A 19,832-nucleotide genomic window follows, 5' to 3' on the forward strand; every position below is an offset into this window, starting at 1 on the left:
TTCCAGGGTCGGTAAATGAGACGAGAATTAGCGTTATGGAAGATGAGTCTATGAGAAACGTATTCAGCTGCCGACTCCGAGGAGGAAACTGCTTGTTGTCTGTGGCCTAAATATATAGGATTTATTAGTAGATGGAAAGAAGGAAACTAAATACTGTAAAATAATAAATCTCCTCATATGTTTCCCTTATTATCTCCAGTAATTGTATTATTACAGGATTCTTATGATGTTACATCGGCTCATCTTCTCATTCAGGTCTCTACAATATCGGATCCTCTCAGTGAAGATCTTCTACAAAAGAAAATTGTCCTGATTTACCCATCAAAGATGGATATGGACAGAGACAAGATGGCGGAGAGGATATTACACCTCACCCTAGAGATCCTCTTCCGGCTTACTGGAGAGGTGAGAGATTCTGATGACGTCACATTACATCATTCTTATCTATGGGAATTATATAGAGAAAAAGGCTGTAGACCATACACTGGGGATCACCAGAATAAATACAAAATGCTTTTATTGAATACAAGACCAACATACAATAAAAACAATTAAAAGTCAAACAACATGACAGATGGAAACCCAAAATAGCTTGTAATAAAGCTTAGAGCTACCCCTCCCTAAGCCAATGCACAGAGTGTATACTGTAATAGGTACAAAGAGTTACTATGCAGGGTTCAGCATAGTGCTAACAACACTAAGGTTGATATATAGTGAATCACCATGCAAATAACATGCTGTAGACAAAGAACAATCTATACAATGAAAGTCTCTAAGTGGTACACAGCCCTATCATATTGAGCCATTACCCCTGTACAGCAGAATACACCTACACACAAATAAGTAAGTGGCCATTCAATAGTACATTTGAAAAAACAGGCATACTGGATAGACCATATAAAGATCAATGCCCGGTAGTCCGGCAGGGAAAAATATCCAATACTTATGCTATAGTAACATTGTAAGCAAATAATACAGACCCAGTACGTCACAAAATGTCTAAGAGGCCAGGGAATAGGGGAGCCCGTGGACATTCCCGACGCGTGTCCCCATCGCAAGGTTTCTTCGTCAGGGGCAATATCTATGGGAATAACGGACAGAACTGGAGAGGTGAGGACTCTGGAAATGTTTGTAGTGAGATTTATTAATTTGTCTCTCCATTACCAGGATTACACAGTGGTGAAGAAGACCTCTAGTGATCGCTGTCAGGACCCTGTGTCTGAGGGATGGAGAAGACCCCTGAGCCCAATCACGGGGCCTCCACCTCACCCCCTGATCCATGAGGACATCAATGACCAGAAGATCCTAGAACTCATCTACAAGATGATTGAGCTGCTGACTGGAGAGGTGACACTGCTGGGAATGCTGGGACATTATACAGTAACACTATGAAGGGATCGGGGGATGACGGTATCATTGTATGTGTCAGGTTCCTGTAAGGTGCCAGGATGTCGCTGTCTATTTCTCCATGGAAGAATGGGAGTATTTAGAAGGACACAGAGATCTGTACAAGAACGTCATAATGGAGGTTCCCCAGCCCCTCACATCTCCAGGTAATAGACAGGACTAAATACACACGGCCTATAATTATCTGTATGTAAAGAATGAATTCACTCCCTGTATGTGTTTCCTCCAGATCTATCCAGTAAGAGGACAACACCAGAGAGATGTCCCCGTCCTCTTCTTCCACAGGACTGTAACCAAGAAGATCCCAATGCTCCTCAGGATCATCAGGTAGATGGAGAGAAGGTGTCAGGAGATCTCCCCTATGATGTGTAGACGCCGGTGAAGGTCTTGTGCTTAGTCTTGTTTTATCCACCAGTATTATATGTTTTATACTTGTGTAATGAGAACTGTGGAGATGGCAGGATTAGAGCTGATCATAGATGTGACTTCTCCATCTGTCGGTGACAGTTATAATATTTGTTTCAGGGTGAAGATCTGACCCATATTAATACTATAGAGACATATGTGAGAGATGAGGAGCGGTGTAAAGAGGAGATTCCTACATATGGCTACCCAGGTGAGTAGTGACCACTAAATGCAGAGAGGTCACAGATTCATCGGTGGTGTAGTCCGGCCATATTACCATGATCACCATTTTGCCTCTAAACCACAACATTCTCCTCCACCCAAAACTGTTCTAATGACTTTGGGCATTGAGAGCCCTTTTCTATAGAACTTACAACCTGGAGGATCCACCTACCCTCTGGGTTTAGGAGACGCTGTTACCTGCCCAGATCTGTAAACTATAAAGCCAAATGACAGCGTACGTAGAATGTGCTGACAAGATAGAAAATCACCCATCACACCAGTGCCATGATATATCTCTGAGCTGTGCGTGGCTGATGGCTGTAATATACATTTATTCCCACCTGCAGGAGATGTGTTGGCTCCAGCCCTGGTTTCATGGATTCACTCCATCTCATAAATTACATTGTTTTTGATCCTAAGAAATTCAGATTACTGCACAATCTCTCCTGAAATGGGGAGCGATGTTATTTTCTCTAATCTTCTGGTCAGGATTCATAGTAGCTCCAATGGTCCTCCATAAATGAATGCAACTCTGGTTTAGTTTTAAAGTTCTCCCCTCATACATACGTTGATGGGGATGTGACATGTTTTTTCTATTCTATGTCTTTTTTTACCTCTTCATTCTGTATGATAGTATGACTGTGGTGGGATTGATCTGCCTCACTTATGTGAGTCTGTAGCTTCCTGATAGTCCTGGTGATGAAATCCATCTTCTGGTTGTTTAATCTTTGTTTGTAGTTTTCAGTTAATGAGATTCTCCTGCTCTGGGGCGGGGCTTTATGTGGTGCTCTGGGGCGGGGCTTTATGTGGTGCTCTGGGGTGGGGCTGTGGGCGGGGCTTTATGTGGTGCTCTAATTACATATTCATCTGTATTGGCTTATTACAGGTCGCTGATGCCATTTTTCCATATCCACCAAAGCCTTTCTGTCTTCTGGTGTTAGATTAGATGTCTCATGTGGTCTAGATGGTAGGGATGCTTTATCCTCAGAGACCATTTTGGTAAAAACATCAACTGCTGAGACCAAACACAAATGGGGACATTTTTTGGATTTATTAATTAGATGAGTGGGGAAATGACTCACCTCAGAGACTTGTTAATCCAATAAAGATTGAAATGTTAGCAAGGGCCTCCTGTTCCTCCCTTGTAGGAAAAAGACCCAATTGATCAGATTTATAATGCAGTTTCTTTTAAATCAATTTTCTGTATAACAGATGTAAATCCTTAACCCCTTCATGACCCAGCCTATTTTGGCCTTAATGACCTTGCCGTTTTTTGAAATTCTGACCAGTGTCCCTTTATGAGGTAATAACTCAGGAACGCTTCAACGGATCCTAGCAATTCTGAGATTGTTTTTTCGTGACATATTGGGCTTCATGTTAGTGGTAAATTTAGGTCGATAATTTCTGAGTTTATTTGTGAAAAAAACGGAAATTTGGCAAAAATGTTGAAAATTTTGCAATTTTCACGTTTTGAATTTTTCTGTTAAACCAGAGAGTTATGTGACACAAAATAGTTAATAAATAACATTTCCCACATGTCTACTTTACATCAGCACAATTTTGGAAACAAATTTTTTTTTTGCTAGGAAGTTATAAGGGTTAAAATTTGACCAGTGATTTCTCATTTTTACAACAAAATTTACAAAACCATTTTTTTTAGGGACCACCTCACATTTGAAGTCAGTTTGAGGGTTCTATATGGCTGAAAATACCCAAAAGTGACACCATTCTAAAAACTGCACCCCTCAAGGTGCTCAAAACCACATTCAAGAAGTTTATTAACCCTTCGGGTGTTTCACAGCAGCAGAAGCAACATGGAAGTAAAAAATGAACATTTAACTTTTTAGTCACAAAAATGATCTTTTAGCGAAATTTTTTTTATTTTCCCAAGGGTAAAAGGAGAAACTGGACCACGAACATTGTTGTCCAATTTATCCTGAGTACGCTGATACCTCATATGTGGGGGTAAACCACTGTTTGGGCGCACGGCAGTGCTCGGAAGGGAAGGAGCGCCATTTGACTTTTTCAATGAAAAATTGGCTCCAATCTTTAGCGGACACCATGTCGCGTTTGGAGAGCCCCTGTGTGCCTAAACATTGGATCTCCCCCACAAGTGACCCCATTTTGGAAACAAGACCCCCCAAGGAACTTATCTAGAAGCATAGTGAGCACTTTAAACCCCCAGGTGCTTCACAAATTGATCCGTAAAAATGAAAAAGTACTTTTTTTTCACAAAAAAATTATTTTAGCCTAAATTTTTTCATTTTCACATGGGCAACAGGATAAAATGGATCCTAAAATTTGTTGGACAATTTCTCCTGAGTACACCGATACCTCACATGTGGGGGTAAACCACTGTTTGGGCACATGGTAAGGCTCGGAAGGGAAGGAGCGCCATTTGACTTTTTGAATGAAAAATTATCTCCATCGCTAGCAGACACCATGTCCCGTTTGGAGAGCCCCTGTGTGCCTAAACATTGGAGCTCCCCCACAAGTGACCCCATTTTGGAAACTAGACCCCCCAAGGAACTTATCTAGAAGCATAGTGAGCACTTTAAACTCTCAGGTGCTTCACAAATTGATCCGTAAAAATGAAAAAGTACTTTTTTTTCACACACAAATTTTTTAGCCTCAATTTTTTCATTTTCACATGGGCAACAGGATAAAATGGATCCTAAAATTTGTTGGGCAATTTCTGCTGAGTACACTGATACCTCATATGTGGGGGTAAACCACTGTTTGGGTGCACGGCAAGGCTCGGAAGGGGAGGCGTGCCATTTGACTTTTTGAATGGAAAATTAGCTCCAATCGTTAGCGAACACCATGTCGCGTTTGGAGAGCCCCTGTGTGCCTAAACATTGTAGCTCCCCTACAAGTGACCCCATTTTGGAAACTAGACCCCCCAAGGAACTTATCTAGATGCATAGTGAGCACTTATAACCCCCAGGTGCTTCACAGAAGTTTATAACACAGAGCCGTGAAAATAAAAAATAATTTTTCTTTCCTCAAAAAATGATTTTTAGCCCAGAATTTTTTATTTTCCCAAGGGTAATAGGAGAAATTGGACCCCAAATGTTGTTGTCCAGTTTGTCCTGAGTACGATGATACCCCATATGTGGGGGTAAACCACTGTTTGGGCGCACGGCAGGGCTCGGAAGGGAAGGCACGCCATTTGGCTTTTTGAATGGAAAATTAGCTCCAATCATTAGCGGACACCATGTCGCGTTTGGAGAGCCCCTGTGTGCCTAAACATTGGAGCTCCCGCACAAGTGACCCCATTTTGGAAACTAGACCTCCCAAGGAACTAATCTAGATGTGTCGTGAGCACTTTGAACCCCCAAGTGCTTCGCAGAAGTTTATAACGCAGAGCCGTGAAAATAAAAAATAATTTTTCTTTTCTCACAAATGATTTTTTAGCCCACAATTTTTTATTTTCCCAAGGGTAACAGGAGAAATTGGACCCCAAAAGTTGTTGTCCAGTTTCTCCTGAGTACGCTGATACCCCATATGTGGGGGTAAACCACTGTTTTGGCACACGTCGGGGTTCGGAAGGGAAGTAGTGACGTTTTGAAATGCAGACTTTGATGGAATGCTCTGCGGGCATAAGGTTGCGTTTGCAGAGCCCCTGATGTGCCTAAACAGTAGGAACTCCCCACAAGTGACTCCATTTTGGAAACTAGACCCCCAAGGGAACTTATCTAGATGTGTGGTGAGCACTTTGAACCCCCAAGTGCTTCACAGAAGTTTATAACGCAGAGCCGTGAAAATTATAAATGTGTTTCCTTTCTTCAAAAATATTTTTTTAGCCCAGAATTTTTTATTTTTGCAAGGATAACAGGAGAAATTGGACCCCAAAAGTTGTTGTCCAGTTTCTCCTGAGTACGCTGATACCCCATATGTGGGGGTAAACCACTGTTTGGGCACATGCCGGGGCTCGGAAGGGAAGTAGTGACGTTTTGGAATGCAGACTTTGATGGAATGGTCTGCGGGCGTCACGTTGCATTTGCAGAGCCCCTGATGTGCCTAAACAGTAGAAACACCCCACAAGTGACCCCATTTTGGAAACTAGACCTCCTAAGGAACTTATCTAGATGTGTGGTGAGCACGTTCAACCCCCAAGTGCTTCATAGAAGTTTACAATGCAGAGCCGTGAAAATAAAAAATCATTTTTCTTTCCTCAAAAAAGATGTTTTAGCAAGCAATTTTTTATTTTCACAAGGGTAACAGGAGAAATTGGGCCTCAATGTTTGTTGCCCAGTTTGTTGTGAGTACAGTGATACCCCATACGTGGGGGTAAACCACTGTTTGGGCGCACGTCAGGGCTCGGAAGGGAAGTAGTGACATTTGAAATGCAGACTTTGATGGAATGGTCTGCGGGCGTCACGTTGCATTTGCAGAGCCCCTGATGTGCCTAAACAGTAGAAACACCCCACAAGTGACCCCATTTTAGAAACTAGACCCCCGAAGGAACTTATCTAGATGTGTGGTGAGCACTTTCAACCCCCAAGTGCTTCACAGAAGTTTATAACGCAGAGCCGTGAAAATAAAAAAATAATTGTTCTTTCCTCAAAAATTATGTCTTAGCAAGTAATTTTTTATTTTTGCAAGGGTAACAGGAGAAATTGGACCCCAACAGTTGTTGCCCAGTTTGTCCTGAGTACGCTGGTACCCCAAATGTGGGGGTAAACCACTGTTTGGGCGCACGTCGGGGCTTGGAAGGGAGGGAGCACCATTTGACTTTTTGAATGCAAGATTGGCTGGAATCAATGGTGGCGCCATGTTGCGTTTGGAGACCCCTGATGTGCCTAAACAGTGGAAACCCCTCAATTCTAACTTCAACACTAACCCCAACACACCCCTAATCCTAATCCCAACTGTAGCCATAACTGTTATGACCCCAATGGCAGAGGGTCTCAGAACTTATTACCAAGTCTGCAAACACAAAAGACCAGCTCATAGGGCAGTGGTAACTAGGCTGACCGTATACCTGATCCTAGCACCACAAATAGCAGCAGCCGGGGAACGTACCTACGTTGGTTCTAGACGTCTCGCGCCAGCCGGAGAACTAACTAACCCTAGAAGGGAAAAGATAGACCTTTCTTGCCTCCAGAGAAAAGACCCCAAAAGTTGGATACAAGCCCCCAACAAATAATATCGGTGAGGTAAGAAGAAAAGACAAACGTAAGAATGAACTAGGTTTCAGCAAAGAGAGGCCCACTGACTAATAGCAGAATATAGGAAGATGACTTAAACGGTCAGCAAAAACCCTATCAAAATTTCCACGCTGGATATTCAAGAACCCCCGAACCGACTAACGGCACAGGGGGAGAATATCATCCCCCTAGAGCTTCCAGCAATATCAGGAATCACATTTAGTACAAGCTGGACAAAAATAAGAGCAATGCAAGTAACCAAAAAATAAGGAAGCAGGACTTAGCTTATTTTGCAAGAACCAGGACCAGCAGACAGGAGCAAACAGAAAGGAACTGATTACAACGATGCCAGGCACCAGACTGAAAATCCAGGAAGCTTAAATAGCAACACCCCTGGACTAACGAGCCAGGTGGGTACCAAGCTGGAGAAAGAAGCTCAAAGTGTCATGTCGCCAGTGACCACAAGAGGGAGCCAAAAAATCCAATTCACAACAGTACCCCCCCCTTAAGGAGGGGTCACCGAACCCTCACCAAGACCACCAGGACGATCAGGATGAGCAGCGTGAAAGGCACGAACTAAATCGGCCGCATGAACATCAGAGGCGACCACCCAGGAATTATCCTCCTGACCATAGCCCTTCCACTTGACCAGATACTGAAGCCTCCGTCTGGAGAGACGAGAATCCAAGATCTTCTCCACCACGTACTCCAACTCGCCCTCAACCAACACCGGAGCAGGAGGCTCAACAGAAGAAACCACAGGCACAACGTAGCGCCGCAACAAAGACCTATGGAACACGTTGTGAATGGCAAACGACACCGGAAGATCCAAGCGAAAGGACACTGGATTAAGGATTTCCAAAATCTTATAAGGACCGATGAAGCGAGGCTTAAATTTAGGAGAGGAGACCTTCATAGGAACAAACCGAGAAGACAGCCACACCAAATCCCCAACACGAAGTCGGGGACCCACACCGCGGCGGCGGTTGGCAAAACGCTGAGCCTTCTCCTGTGACAACTTTAGGTTGTCCACCACATGATTCCAGATCCGCTGCAACCTATCCACCACAGAATCTACCCCAGGACAGTCAGAGGGCTCAACATGTCCCGAGGAAAAACGAGGATGAAAACCAGAGTTGCAGAAAAATGGCAAAACCAAAGTAGCGGAACTAGCCCGATTATTAAGGGCAAACTCAGCTAATGGCAAGAAGGTCACCCAATCATCCTGATCTGCAGAAACAAAACACCTCAAATAAGCCTCTAGAGTCTGATTTGTTCGCTCCGTTTGGCCATTAGTCTGAGGATGAAAGGCAGACGAAAACGACAAATCAATGCCCATCTTAGCACAAAAGGATCGCCAGAACCTGGAAACAAACTGGGATCCTCTGTCAGACACGATATTCTCAGGAATGCCATGCAAGCGAACCACATTCTGAAAGAATAAAGGAACCAGATCGGAAGAGGAAGGCAGCTTAGGCAAAGACACCAAATGGACCATCTTGGAAAAGCGATCACATACCACCCAGATGACAGACATGCCCTGAGACACCGGAAGATCTGAAATGAAATCCATGGAAATGTGTGTCCAAGGCCTCTTCAGGACAGGCAAGGGCAAGAGCAACCCGCTGGCACGAGAACAGCAAGGCTTAGCCCGAGCACAAGTCCCACAGGACTGCACAAATGACCGCACATCCCGTGACAAAGAAGGCCACCAAAAGGACCTAGCCACCAAATCTCTGGTGCCAAAAATTCCCGGATGCCCTGCCAACACCGAGGAATGAACCTCGGAAATGACTCTGCTGGTCCACTTATCAGGAACAAACAGTCTGTCAGGTGGACAAGAGTCAGGTCTACCAGCCTGAAATCTCTGCAACACACGTCGCAAATCCGGAGAAATGGCTGACAAGATAACTCCCTCTTTAAGAATACCAGCTGGCTCTGAGACTCCAGGAGAGTCAGGCACAAAGCTCCTTGAAAGAGCATCAGCCTTCACATTCTTTGAACCTGGTAGGTACGAGACCACAAAGTCAAAACGGGAGAAAAACAATGACCAACGGGCCTGTCTAGGATTCAGGCGTTTAGCAGACTCGAGATACATCAGATTCTTGTGATCAGTCAAGACCACCACATGATGCTTAGCACCCTCGAGCCAATGACGCCACTCCTCAAATGCCCACTTCATGGCCAACAACTCCCGATTGCCAACATCATAGTTCCGCTCAGCAGGCGAAAACTTCCTAGAAAAAAAAGCACATGGTCTCATTACAGAGCAACCAGGGCCTCTCTGCGACAAAACGGCCCCTGCCCCGATCTCAGAAGCATCCACTTCAACCTGAAAGGGAAGTGAGACATCAGGCTGGCACAAAAACAGGCGCCGAAGTAAACCGGCGCTTCAGCTCTTGGAAAGCTTCCACGGCTGCAGGAGCCCAGTTAGCAATATCAGAACCTTTCTTGGTCATATCCGTCAAAGGTTTAACAACGCTAGAAAAGTTAGCGATAAAACGACAGTAGAAGTTAGCAAAACCCAAGAACTTCTGAAGACTCTTAACTGACGTGGGTTGAGTCCAATCATGAATAGCTCGGACCTTGACTGGGTCCATCTCCACCGCAGAAGGGGAAAAAATAAAACCCAAAAAGGGAACCTTCTGTACTCCAAAGAGACACTTTGAGCCCTTAACGAACAAAGCATTCTCACGCAAAACCTGAAACACCGTCCTGACCTGCTTAACATGGGAGTCCCAATCATCAGAAAAAAACAGAATATCATCCAGATAAACAATCATAAATTTATCCAGATACTTCCAGAAGATGTCATGCATAAAGGACTGAAAAACTGAAGGAGCATTAGAGAGCCCAAAAGGCATCACCAAGTACTCAAAATGACCTTCGGGCGTATTAAATGCAGTTTTCCATTCATCTCCTTGCTTAATGCGCACAAGGTTGTACGCACCACGAAGATCTATCTTGGTGAACCACTTGGCACCCTTAATCCGGGCAAACAAGTCTGACAACAGAGGCAAAGGATACTGAAATTTAACAGTGATTTTATTCAGGAGCCGATAGTCTATACAAGGTCTCAAAGATCCGTCCTTCTTGGCCACAAAAAAGAATCCCGCACCAAGAGGGGAAGAGGATGGACGGATATGCCCCTTCTCCAAAGACTCCTTGATATACGAACGCATTGCGGTATGCTCAGGTACAGACAGATTAAATAATTTTCCCTTAGGAAATTTACTACCTGGAATCAAATCTATAGCGCAGTCACAATCCCTATGAGGAGGCAGAGCACTGGACCTGGACTCGCTGAATACATCCTGATAATCAGACAAATACTCAGGAACTTCCGAAGGAGTAGAGGAAGCAATAGACACCGGCGGGGAATCACCATGAATTCCCTGACAGCCCCAACTTGACACTGACATTGCCTTCCAATCCAAAATTGGATTATGGGTCTGCAACCATGGCAGACCCAAAACGACCAAATCATGCATTTTATGCAGAACAAGAACAAGAAAACGAATCACCTCCCGATGTTCAGGAGTCATGCACATGGTTACCTGTGTCCAAAACTGCGGCTTATTTTCCGGCAATGGCGTAGCATCAATACCTCTAAGAGGGATAGGATTTACCAATGGCTCAAGTACAAAACCACAGCGCTTGGCAAATGACAGATCCATAAGACTCAGGGCAGCACCTGAATCCACAAACGCCATAACAGGGTAGGAAGACAATGAGCAAATTAAAGTCACAGACAAAATAAATTTAGGTTGCAGATTACCAATGGCGACAGGACTAACAACCCTTGTTAGGCGTTTAGAGCATGCTGATATAACGTGTAGAATCACCACAGTAAAAACACAACCCATTCAGACGTCTATGATTTTTCCGTTCATTTCTAGTCTGAATTCTACCACATTGCATTAAATCAGGTGTTTGTTCAGACAACACCACCAAAGGATTAGCGGCTTTGCGCTCCCGCAAACGCCGGTCAATTTGAATAGCCAGCGCCATGGAATCATTTAGACTTGTAGGAATGGAGAAACCCACCATCACATTCTTAATGGCTTCAGAAAGGCCATTTCTGAAATTTGCGGCCAGAGCACACTCATTCCACTGAGTAAGCACGGACCATTTCCGAAATTTTTGGCAATACACTTCAGCTTCATCCTGGCCCTGAGAGATAGCCAGCAAGGCTTTTTCTGCCTGAAATTCAAGATTGGGTTCCTCGTAAAGCAACCCGAGCGCCAGAAAAAACGCATCAATATTTGCCAATGCCGCATCTCCTGGCGCTAACGAGAAAGCCCAATCCTGAGGGTCGCCCCGCAAAAAAGAGATAACAATTTTAACTTGCTGAGCTGAGTCTCCAGACGAATGGGGTCTCAGAGATAGAAACAATTTACAATTATTCCTGAAATTCCTAAACTTAAATCGGTCTCCAGAAAACAGTTCAGGAATAGGTATTTTAGGTTCTGACATAGGACTACTGGTAACAAAATCTTGAATACCCTGCACACGAGCAGCAAGCTGATCCACACTAGTAATCAAGGTCTGGACATTCATGTCTGCAGCAAGCTCAAGCCACTCTGAGGTAAAGGGGAGGAAGAAAGAGGAAAAAAAACAAAACTCAGAATTTCCTTTCTTATTATCCCACTTCTGCAATGCATAAAACATTCACCTTAGGCCTGGCATACTGTTATGACCCCAATGGCAGAGGGTCTCAGAACTTATTACCAAGTCTGCAAACACAAAAGACCAGCTCATAGGGCAGTGGTAACTAGGCTGACCGTATACCTGATCCTAGCACCACAAATAGCAGCAGCCGGGGAACGTACCTACGTTGGTTCTAGACGTCTCGCGCCAGCCGGAGAACTAACTAACCCTAGAAGGGAAAAGATAGACCTTTCTTGCCTCCAGAGAAAAGACCCCAAAAGTTGGATACAAGCCCCCAACAAATAATAACGGTGAGGTAAGAAGAAAAGACAAACGTAAGAATGAACTAGGTTTCAGCAAAGAGAGGCCCACTGACTAATAGCAGAATATAGGAAGATGACTTAAACGGTCAGCAAAAACCCTATCAAAATTTCCACGCTGGATATTCAAGAACCCCCGAACCGACTAACAGCACGGGGGAAGAATATCAGCCCCCTAGAGCTTCCAGCAATATCAGGAATCACATTTAGTACAAGCTGGACAAAAATAAGAGCAATGCAAGTAACCAAAAAATAAGGAAGCAGGACTTAGCTTATTTTGCAAGAACCAGGACCAGCAGACAGGAGCAAACAGAAAGGAACTGATTACAACGATGCCAGGCACCAGACTGAAAATCCAGGAAGCTTAAATAGCAACACCCCTGGACTAACGAGCCAGGTGGGTACCAAGCTGGAGAAAGAAGCTCAAAGTGTCATGTCGCCAGTGACCACAAGAGGGAGCCAAAAAATCCAATTCACAACACATAACCCTAATCCCAACCCTAACCCCAACACACCCCTAACCACAACCCTAACCCCAACACACCCGTAACCCTAATTCCAACCCTAATCCTAACCCTCATCCCAACCCTAACCTGTTGTGAATTTGGTTTTTGGGCTCCCCCGGTGGTCACTGGTGGTACTGGACTTGTGTGCTTCACTTTCTCTGTTCACCTGTTTCCATCAGGATATGGGAGTATCCTATTTAGCCTTGCTGCTCAGTCATTCTAGTGCCGGCCATCAATGTAACCAGAGCCTTTCTGTTGCATGTTCCTGCTCCTAGTCTTCTGATCAGCTAAGTTGGACTCTTAGTCCTAAGTTTGTTTTGCATTTTTTCCAGTTCACAGTTATGCTATTTTCTGTAGCTGGAAGCTCTTGTGGGCTGAAATTACCACTCCGGTGTCATGAGTTGACACATGAGTCCTAAAGTAATTTCAGGATGGTATTTTAAAAAGGGTTTTCAGCTGACCGTGAAGTTCCCTTTTGTATTTTCCTACTATCTAGTAAGCGGACCTCGCTTTGCTGAACCTACCTTCATACTACGTGTGTCTTTTCCTCTGAATTCACCGTCAATATATGTGGGGGGCTTCTGTCTCCTTTTTGGGGGAATTTCTCTAGAGGTAAGCCAGGTCTGTTTTTCCTCTATTAGGGTTAGTTAGTCCTCCGGCTGGCGCGAGGCGTCTAGGGATAAAACGTAGGTACGCCCCCCGGCCACTATTAGTTGTGTGGTAGGTTTAGCTCACGGTCAGCTCGAGATTCCATCACCCAAGAGTTAGTCCGTAGTTTATGTTTTCTGATGTTCTCCTGCCATTGGGAACCATGACAGTATGGCCGGCCAAGTGTTAAAACCGTTGGCAGAAGAAAGGAGAGAAAAAGAAGTCTGCAGATTTATTTTTTTTTTTTTCCTTTGAGCTTGCTCTATAGTTGACTCAGTTGCATTTCTGCTCTAATTGCAGCCTTTGTCTCTCTCTCTCCTTCTAATCCTTGAATGGCTCTGATCTCACCTGATTAAAATGGATCCTCAGAGTTTGGCTACAGGTTTGAATAATCTTACTACGAAGGTTCAAAATTTACAGGATTTTGTTATTCATGCTCCTATATCTGAACCTAGAATTCCTATACCAGAGTTTTTCTCCGGGGATAGATCTCGTTTCCTGAATTTCAAATATAATTGTAAATTGTTTCTTTACCTGAGATCTCGCTCTGCTGGAGATCCCGCACAGCAGGTTAGGATTGTAATTTCCTTGCTGCGGGGTGACCCTCAAGATTGGGCATTTGCATTGGCACCAGGGGACCCTGCGTTGCTCAATGTGGATGCGTTTTTTCTGGCTTTGGGGTTGCTTTATGAGGAACCTAATTTAGAGATTCAGGCTGAAAAGGCCTTGATGGCCCTATCTCAAGGGCAAGATGAAGCTGAAATATACTGCCAAAAATTTCGTAAATGGTCTGTGCTTACTCAGTGGAATGAGTGCGCCCTGGCGGCGAATTTCAGAGAGGGTCTCTCTGATGCCATTAAAGATGTTATGGTGGGGTTCCCTGCGCCTACAGGTCTGAATGAGTCCATGACAATGGCTATTCAGATTGATCGGCGTTTGCGGGAGCGCAAACCTGTGTACCATTTGGCGGTGTCTTCTGAGAAGGCGCCAGAGAATATGCAATGTGATAGAATTCTGTCCAGAAGCGAACGGCAGAATTTTAGGCGAAAAAATGGGTTGTGCTTCTATTGTGGTGATTCAATGATTCAACTCATGTTATATCAGCATGCTCTAAACGTACTGAAAAGGTTGATAAGTCTATTTCAATTGGCACTTTACAGTCTAAGTTTATTCTGTCTGTGACCTTGATTTGTTCATTATCGTCAATTACCGCGGATGCCTATGTTGACTCTGGCGCCGCTTTGAGTCTTATGGATTGGTCCTTTGCCAGGCGCTGTGGGTTTAATCTAGAGCCTCTGGAAGTTCCTATACCTCTGAAGGGTATTGACTCTACGCCATTGGCTAGTAATAAACCACAATACTGGACACAAGTGACTATGCGTATGAATCCAGACCATCAGGAGATGATTCGCTTCCTTGTGTTGTACAATCTACATGATGTTTTGGTGCTCGGATTGCCATGGTTACAATCTCATTACCCAGTCCTTGACTGGAAAGCAATGTCTGTGTTAAGCTGGGGATGTCAGGGGGCTCATGGGGACATACCTTTGGTTTCCATTTCGTCATCTATTCCCTCTGAGATTCCGGAATTTTTATCTGATTATCGTGATGTTTTTGAGGAGCCTAAGCTTGGTTCACTACCTCCTCACAGAGATTGCGATTGTACCATAGATCTGATTCCGGGCAGTAAATTTCCAAAGGGTCATTTATTTAATCTATCTGTACCTGAACATGCTGCTATGCGAGAATATATTAAGGAGTCCCTGGAAAAGGGACATATTCGTCCTTCTTCATCTCCCTTAGGAGCCGGTTTTTTCTTTGTATCTAAAGAAGATGGCTCTTTGAGGCCGTGTATTGATTATCGACTCTTGAATAAAATTACAGTCAAATATCAGTATCCTCTGCCACTGCTGACTGATTTGTTTGCTCGAATAAAGGGGGCTAAGTGGTTCTCTAAGATTGATCTCCGTGGGGCGTATAATTTGGTGCGAATTAAGCATGGGGATGAGTGGAAAACAGCATTTAATACGCCCGAGGGCCATTTTGAGTATTTAGTAATGCCTTTTGGTCTTTCGAATGCCCCTTCAGTCTTTCAGTCCTTTATGCATGACATTTTCCGTGAATATTTGGATAAATTTATGATTGTGTATCTGGATGATATTTTGATTTTTTCGGATGACTGGGACTCTCATGTCCAACAGGTCAGGAGGGTTTTTCAGGTTTTGCGGGCTAATTCCTTGTGTGTGAAGGGTTCTAAGTGTATTTTTGGGGTTCAAAAGATTTCTTTTTTGGGGTACATTTTTTCCCCCTCTTCCATTGAAATGGATCCTGTCAAGGTTCGGGCTATTTGTGATTGGACGCAACCTTCTTCTCTTAAGAGCCTTCAGAAATTTTTGGGCTTTGCTAATTTTTATCGTCGATTTATAACTGGTTTTTCTGATGTTGCTAAACCTTTGACTGATTTGACCAAAAAGGGTGCTGATGTTGCTGATTGGTCCCCTGCTGCTGTGGAGGCCTTTCGGGAGCTTAAGCGCCGCTTTTCTTCCGCCCCTGTGTTGCGTCAGCCTGATGTTACTCTTCCTTTTCAGGTTGAGGTCGATACTTCCGAGATTGGAGCTGGGGCGGTTTTGTCGCAGAAAAGTTCCGACTGCTCCGTGATGAGACCTTGTGCGTTCTTTTCTCGAAAATTTTTGCCCGCCGAGCGAAATTATGATATTAGTAATCGGGAGCTTTTGGCTATGAAGTGGGCTTTTGAGGAGTGGCGTCATTGGCTTGAGGGGGCTAGACATCAGGTGGTGGTATTGACCGATCACAAGAATTTGATTTATCTTGAGTCTGCCAGGCACCTGAATCCTAGACAGGCGCGCTGGTCGTTGTTTTTCTCTCGGTTTAATTTTGTGGTCTCATACTTACCAGGTTCTAAAAATGTGAAGGCGGATGCCCTTTCTAGGAGTTTTGAGCCTGATTCCCCTGGTGATTCTGAACCTACAGGTATCCTTAAGGATGGGGTGATATTATCTGCTGTTTCCCCAGACCTGCGACGGGCTTTGCAGGAGTTTCAGGCGGATAGACCTGATCGTTGCCCGCCTGGTAGACTGTTTGTTCCTGATGATTGGACCAGTAGAGTCATCTCGGAGGTTCATTCTTCTGCGTTGGCAGGTCATCCTGGAATCTTTGGTACCAGGGATTTGGTGGCTAGGTCCTTCTGGTGGCCTTCCCTGTCTCGAGATGTACGAGTTTTTGTGCAGTCTTGTGATGTTTGTGCTCGGGCCAAACCTTGTTGTTCTCGGGCTAGCGGATTGTTGTTATCCTTGCCTATTCCGAAGAGGCCTTGGACTCACATCTCTATGGATTTTATTTCTGATCTCCCTGTTTCTCAGAAAATGTCTGTCATCTGGGTGGTGTGTGACCGTTTTTCAAAGATGGTTCATTTGGTGCCCTTGCCTAAGTTGCCTTCCTCATCCGAGTTGGTTCCTCTGTTTTTTCAAAATGTGGTTCGCTTGCATGGTATTCCGGAGAATATCGTTTCTGACAGGGGGACCCAGTTCGTGTCTAGATTTTGGCGGGCGTTCTGTGCTAGGATGGGCATTGATTTGTCTTTTTCGTCTGTGTTCCATCCTCAGACTAATGGCCAGACTGAGCGAACTAATCAGACCTTGGAGACTTATTTGAGGTGTTTTGTGTCTGCGGATCAGGATGACTGGGTTGCCTTTTTGCCGTTGGCGGAGTTTGCCCTCAATAATCGGGCTAGTTCTGCCACTTTGGTTTCTCCTTTCTTTTGCAATTCGGGGTTTCATCCTCATTTTTCTTCCGGTCAGGTGGAGTCTTCGGATTGTCCTGGAGTGGATACTGTGGTGGATTGGTTGCATCGGATTTGGGGACAGGTGGACAATTTGGAGTTGTCCCAGGAGAAGACTCAGCATTTTGCTAACCGCCGTCGTCGTGTTGGTCCTCGTCTTCGTGTTGGGGACTTGGTGTGGTTGTCTTCTCGTTTTGTCCCTATGAGGGTTTCTTCTCCTAAGTTTAAGCCTCGGTTCATCGGCCCGTATAAGATTTTGGAGATTCTTAACCCCGTGTCCTTTCGATTGGACCTCCCAGCATCTTTTTCTATCCATAATGTCTTCCATCGGTCATTGTTGCGCAGGTATGAGGTACCGGTTGTGCCTTCCGTTGAGCCTCCCGCTCCGGTGTTGGTTGAGGGTGAATTGGAGTACGTTGTGGAGAAGATCTTGGACTCCCGTGTTTCCAGACGGAAACTTCAGTATCTGGTCAAGTGGAAGGGCTACGGTCAGGAGGATAATTCTTGGGTGACAGCCTCTGATGTTCATGCCTCTGATTTGGTCCGTGCCTTTCATAGGGCTCATCCTGATCGCCCTGGTGGTTCTTGTGAGGGTTCGGTGCCCCCTCCTTGAGGGGGGGGTACTGTTGTGAATTTGGTTTTTGGGCTCCCCCGGTGGTCACTGGTGGTACTGGACTTGTGTGCTTCACTTTCTCTGTTCACCTGTTTCCATCAGGATATGGGAGTATCCTATTTAGCCTTGCTGCTCAGTCATTCTAGTGCCGGCCATCAATGTAACCAGAGCCTTTCTGTTGCATGTTCCTGCTCCTAGTCTTCTGATCAGCTAAGTTGGACTCTTAGTCCTAAGTTTGTTTTGCATTTTTTGTTCCAGTTCACAGTTATGCTATTTTCTGTAGCTGGAAGCTCTTGTGGGCTGAAATTACCACTCCGGTGTCATGAGTTGACACATGAGTCCTAAAGTAATTTCAGGATGGTATTTTAAAAAGGGTTTTCAGCTGACCGTGAAGTTCCCTTTTGTATTTTCCTACTATCTAGTAAGCGGACCTCGCTTTGCTGAACCTACCTTCATACTACGTTTGTCTTTTCCTCTGAATTCACCGTCAATATATGTGGGGGGCTTCTGTCTCCTTTTTGGGGGAATTTCTCTAGAGGTAAGCCAGGTCTGTTTTTCCTCTATTAGGGTTAGTTAGTCCTCCGGCTGGCGCGAGGCGTCTAGGGATAAAACGTAGGTACGCCCCCCGGCCACTATTAGTTGTGTGGTAGGTTTAGCTCACGGTCAGCTCGAGATTCCATCACCCAAGAGTTAGTCCGTAGTTTATGTTTTCTGATGTTCTCCTGCCATTGGGAACCATGACACTAACCCTAATCCCAACCCTAACCACAACTGTAACCCCAACACACCCCTAATACTATCCGTAACCCTAACCACAAGCCTAATCTTAACCCTATTTCCAACCCTAACTCTAATTCCAACCCTAACCCTAAGGGTATGTGCCCACGTTGCGGATTCGTGTGAGATTTTTCCACACGATTTTTGAAAAATCTGCAGGTAAAAGGCACTGCGTTTTACCTGCGGATTTACAGCAGATTTCCAGTGTTTTTTTGTGCGGATTTCACCTGCGGATTCCTATTGAGGAACAGGTGTAAAACGCTGCGGAATCCGCACAAAGAATTGACATGCTGCGGAAAATACAACGCAGCGTTTCTGCACGGAATTTTCCGCACCATGGGCACAGCGGATTTGGTTTTCCATAGGTGTACACGGTACTGTAAACCTGATGGAAAACTGCTACGAATTTGCAGCGGCCAATCCGCGGCGGATCCGCAGCCAAATCCGCACATGCCATAACCCTAACCCTACCCCTAACCCTAACCCTACCTGTAACCCTAATCCTACCCCTAACCCTACCCGTAACCCTAACCCTAGTTCTAACCCTAACCCTAGTTCTAACCCTAACCCTAGTTCTAACCCTAACCCTAGTGGAAAAAGAAAAAAAAAATATTTTCTTTATTTTATTATTGTCCCTACCTATGGGGGTGATAAAGGGGGGGGTTTATTTATTATTTTTTTTATTTTGATCGCTGTGATAGGTTCTATCACAGCGATCAAAATGTACTTGTAATGAATCTGCCGGCATTTTGGAAGATGGCGGCGCCCAGCGAGGAGACGGACCGACACCGGGAGCCTCGGTAAGTATAAGGGGGGGGTGATCGGGGCACGGGGGGGGCGCCGGAGCACCGGGGGGTGACATAGGAGCAGGGGGGGAGCTGTTGTGAACTATATTTCTTGGCTCCCTCTTGTGGTCATTAGCGGTATGGCACTTGGATTGTCTTTCCCCAGGTTGGCACTCACCTGGTTCGTTTGGCCTTGGGTGTGCCTATATAAACTTCCTGGATACTCTGTATAGTGCCTGGAATCGTTGTTTTCAGACCATGTCTGTTTTCTCCTGTCTCCTGGTCTCCTGATTTTGCAAGATAAGCTAAGTCCTGCTTTCTTATTTTTGTGTATTTGAATTACTCTTATTTTGTTCCAGCATTGTTTAAAATGTGATTCCTGATTTTGCTGGAAGCTCTAGGGGGCTGTTATTCTCCCCCCACACCGTTAGTCGGTGTGGGGGTTCTTGGATACTCAGCGTGGATATTTTGTAGGGTTTTTTGCTGACCGCATAAGTCATCTTCCTATTTTCTGCTATTAGTCAGTGGGCCTCTCTTTGCTAAATCT

General features: G+C 44.9%; 1 protein-coding gene across 1 annotated transcript in view; it reads left to right on the top strand.

Annotated features, from left to right (window-relative positions):
* The first annotated feature begins 259 nt into the window (after positions 1-259).
* The window catches only part of LOC143766821 (uncharacterized), a 35,380-nt gene continuing 15,807 nt past the window's right edge, over positions 260-19,832 (top strand). Inside the window, exons 1-5 of the mRNA XM_077254793.1 lie at positions 260-405; positions 1,168-1,347; positions 1,430-1,553; positions 1,637-1,734; positions 1,933-2,023. Coding sequence (XP_077110908.1) covers positions 328-405; positions 1,168-1,347; positions 1,430-1,553; positions 1,637-1,734; positions 1,933-2,023 — 571 coding nt within the window. The 5' untranslated portion in view covers positions 260-327. The remainder of the gene's footprint in view (positions 406-1,167; positions 1,348-1,429; positions 1,554-1,636; positions 1,735-1,932; positions 2,024-19,832) is intronic.

This window comes from Ranitomeya variabilis, chromosome 4, assembly GCF_051348905.1.
Source record: "Ranitomeya variabilis isolate aRanVar5 chromosome 4, aRanVar5.hap1, whole genome shotgun sequence".
In the NCBI taxonomy this organism is placed as follows: Eukaryota; Metazoa; Chordata; class Amphibia; order Anura; family Dendrobatidae; genus Ranitomeya; species Ranitomeya variabilis.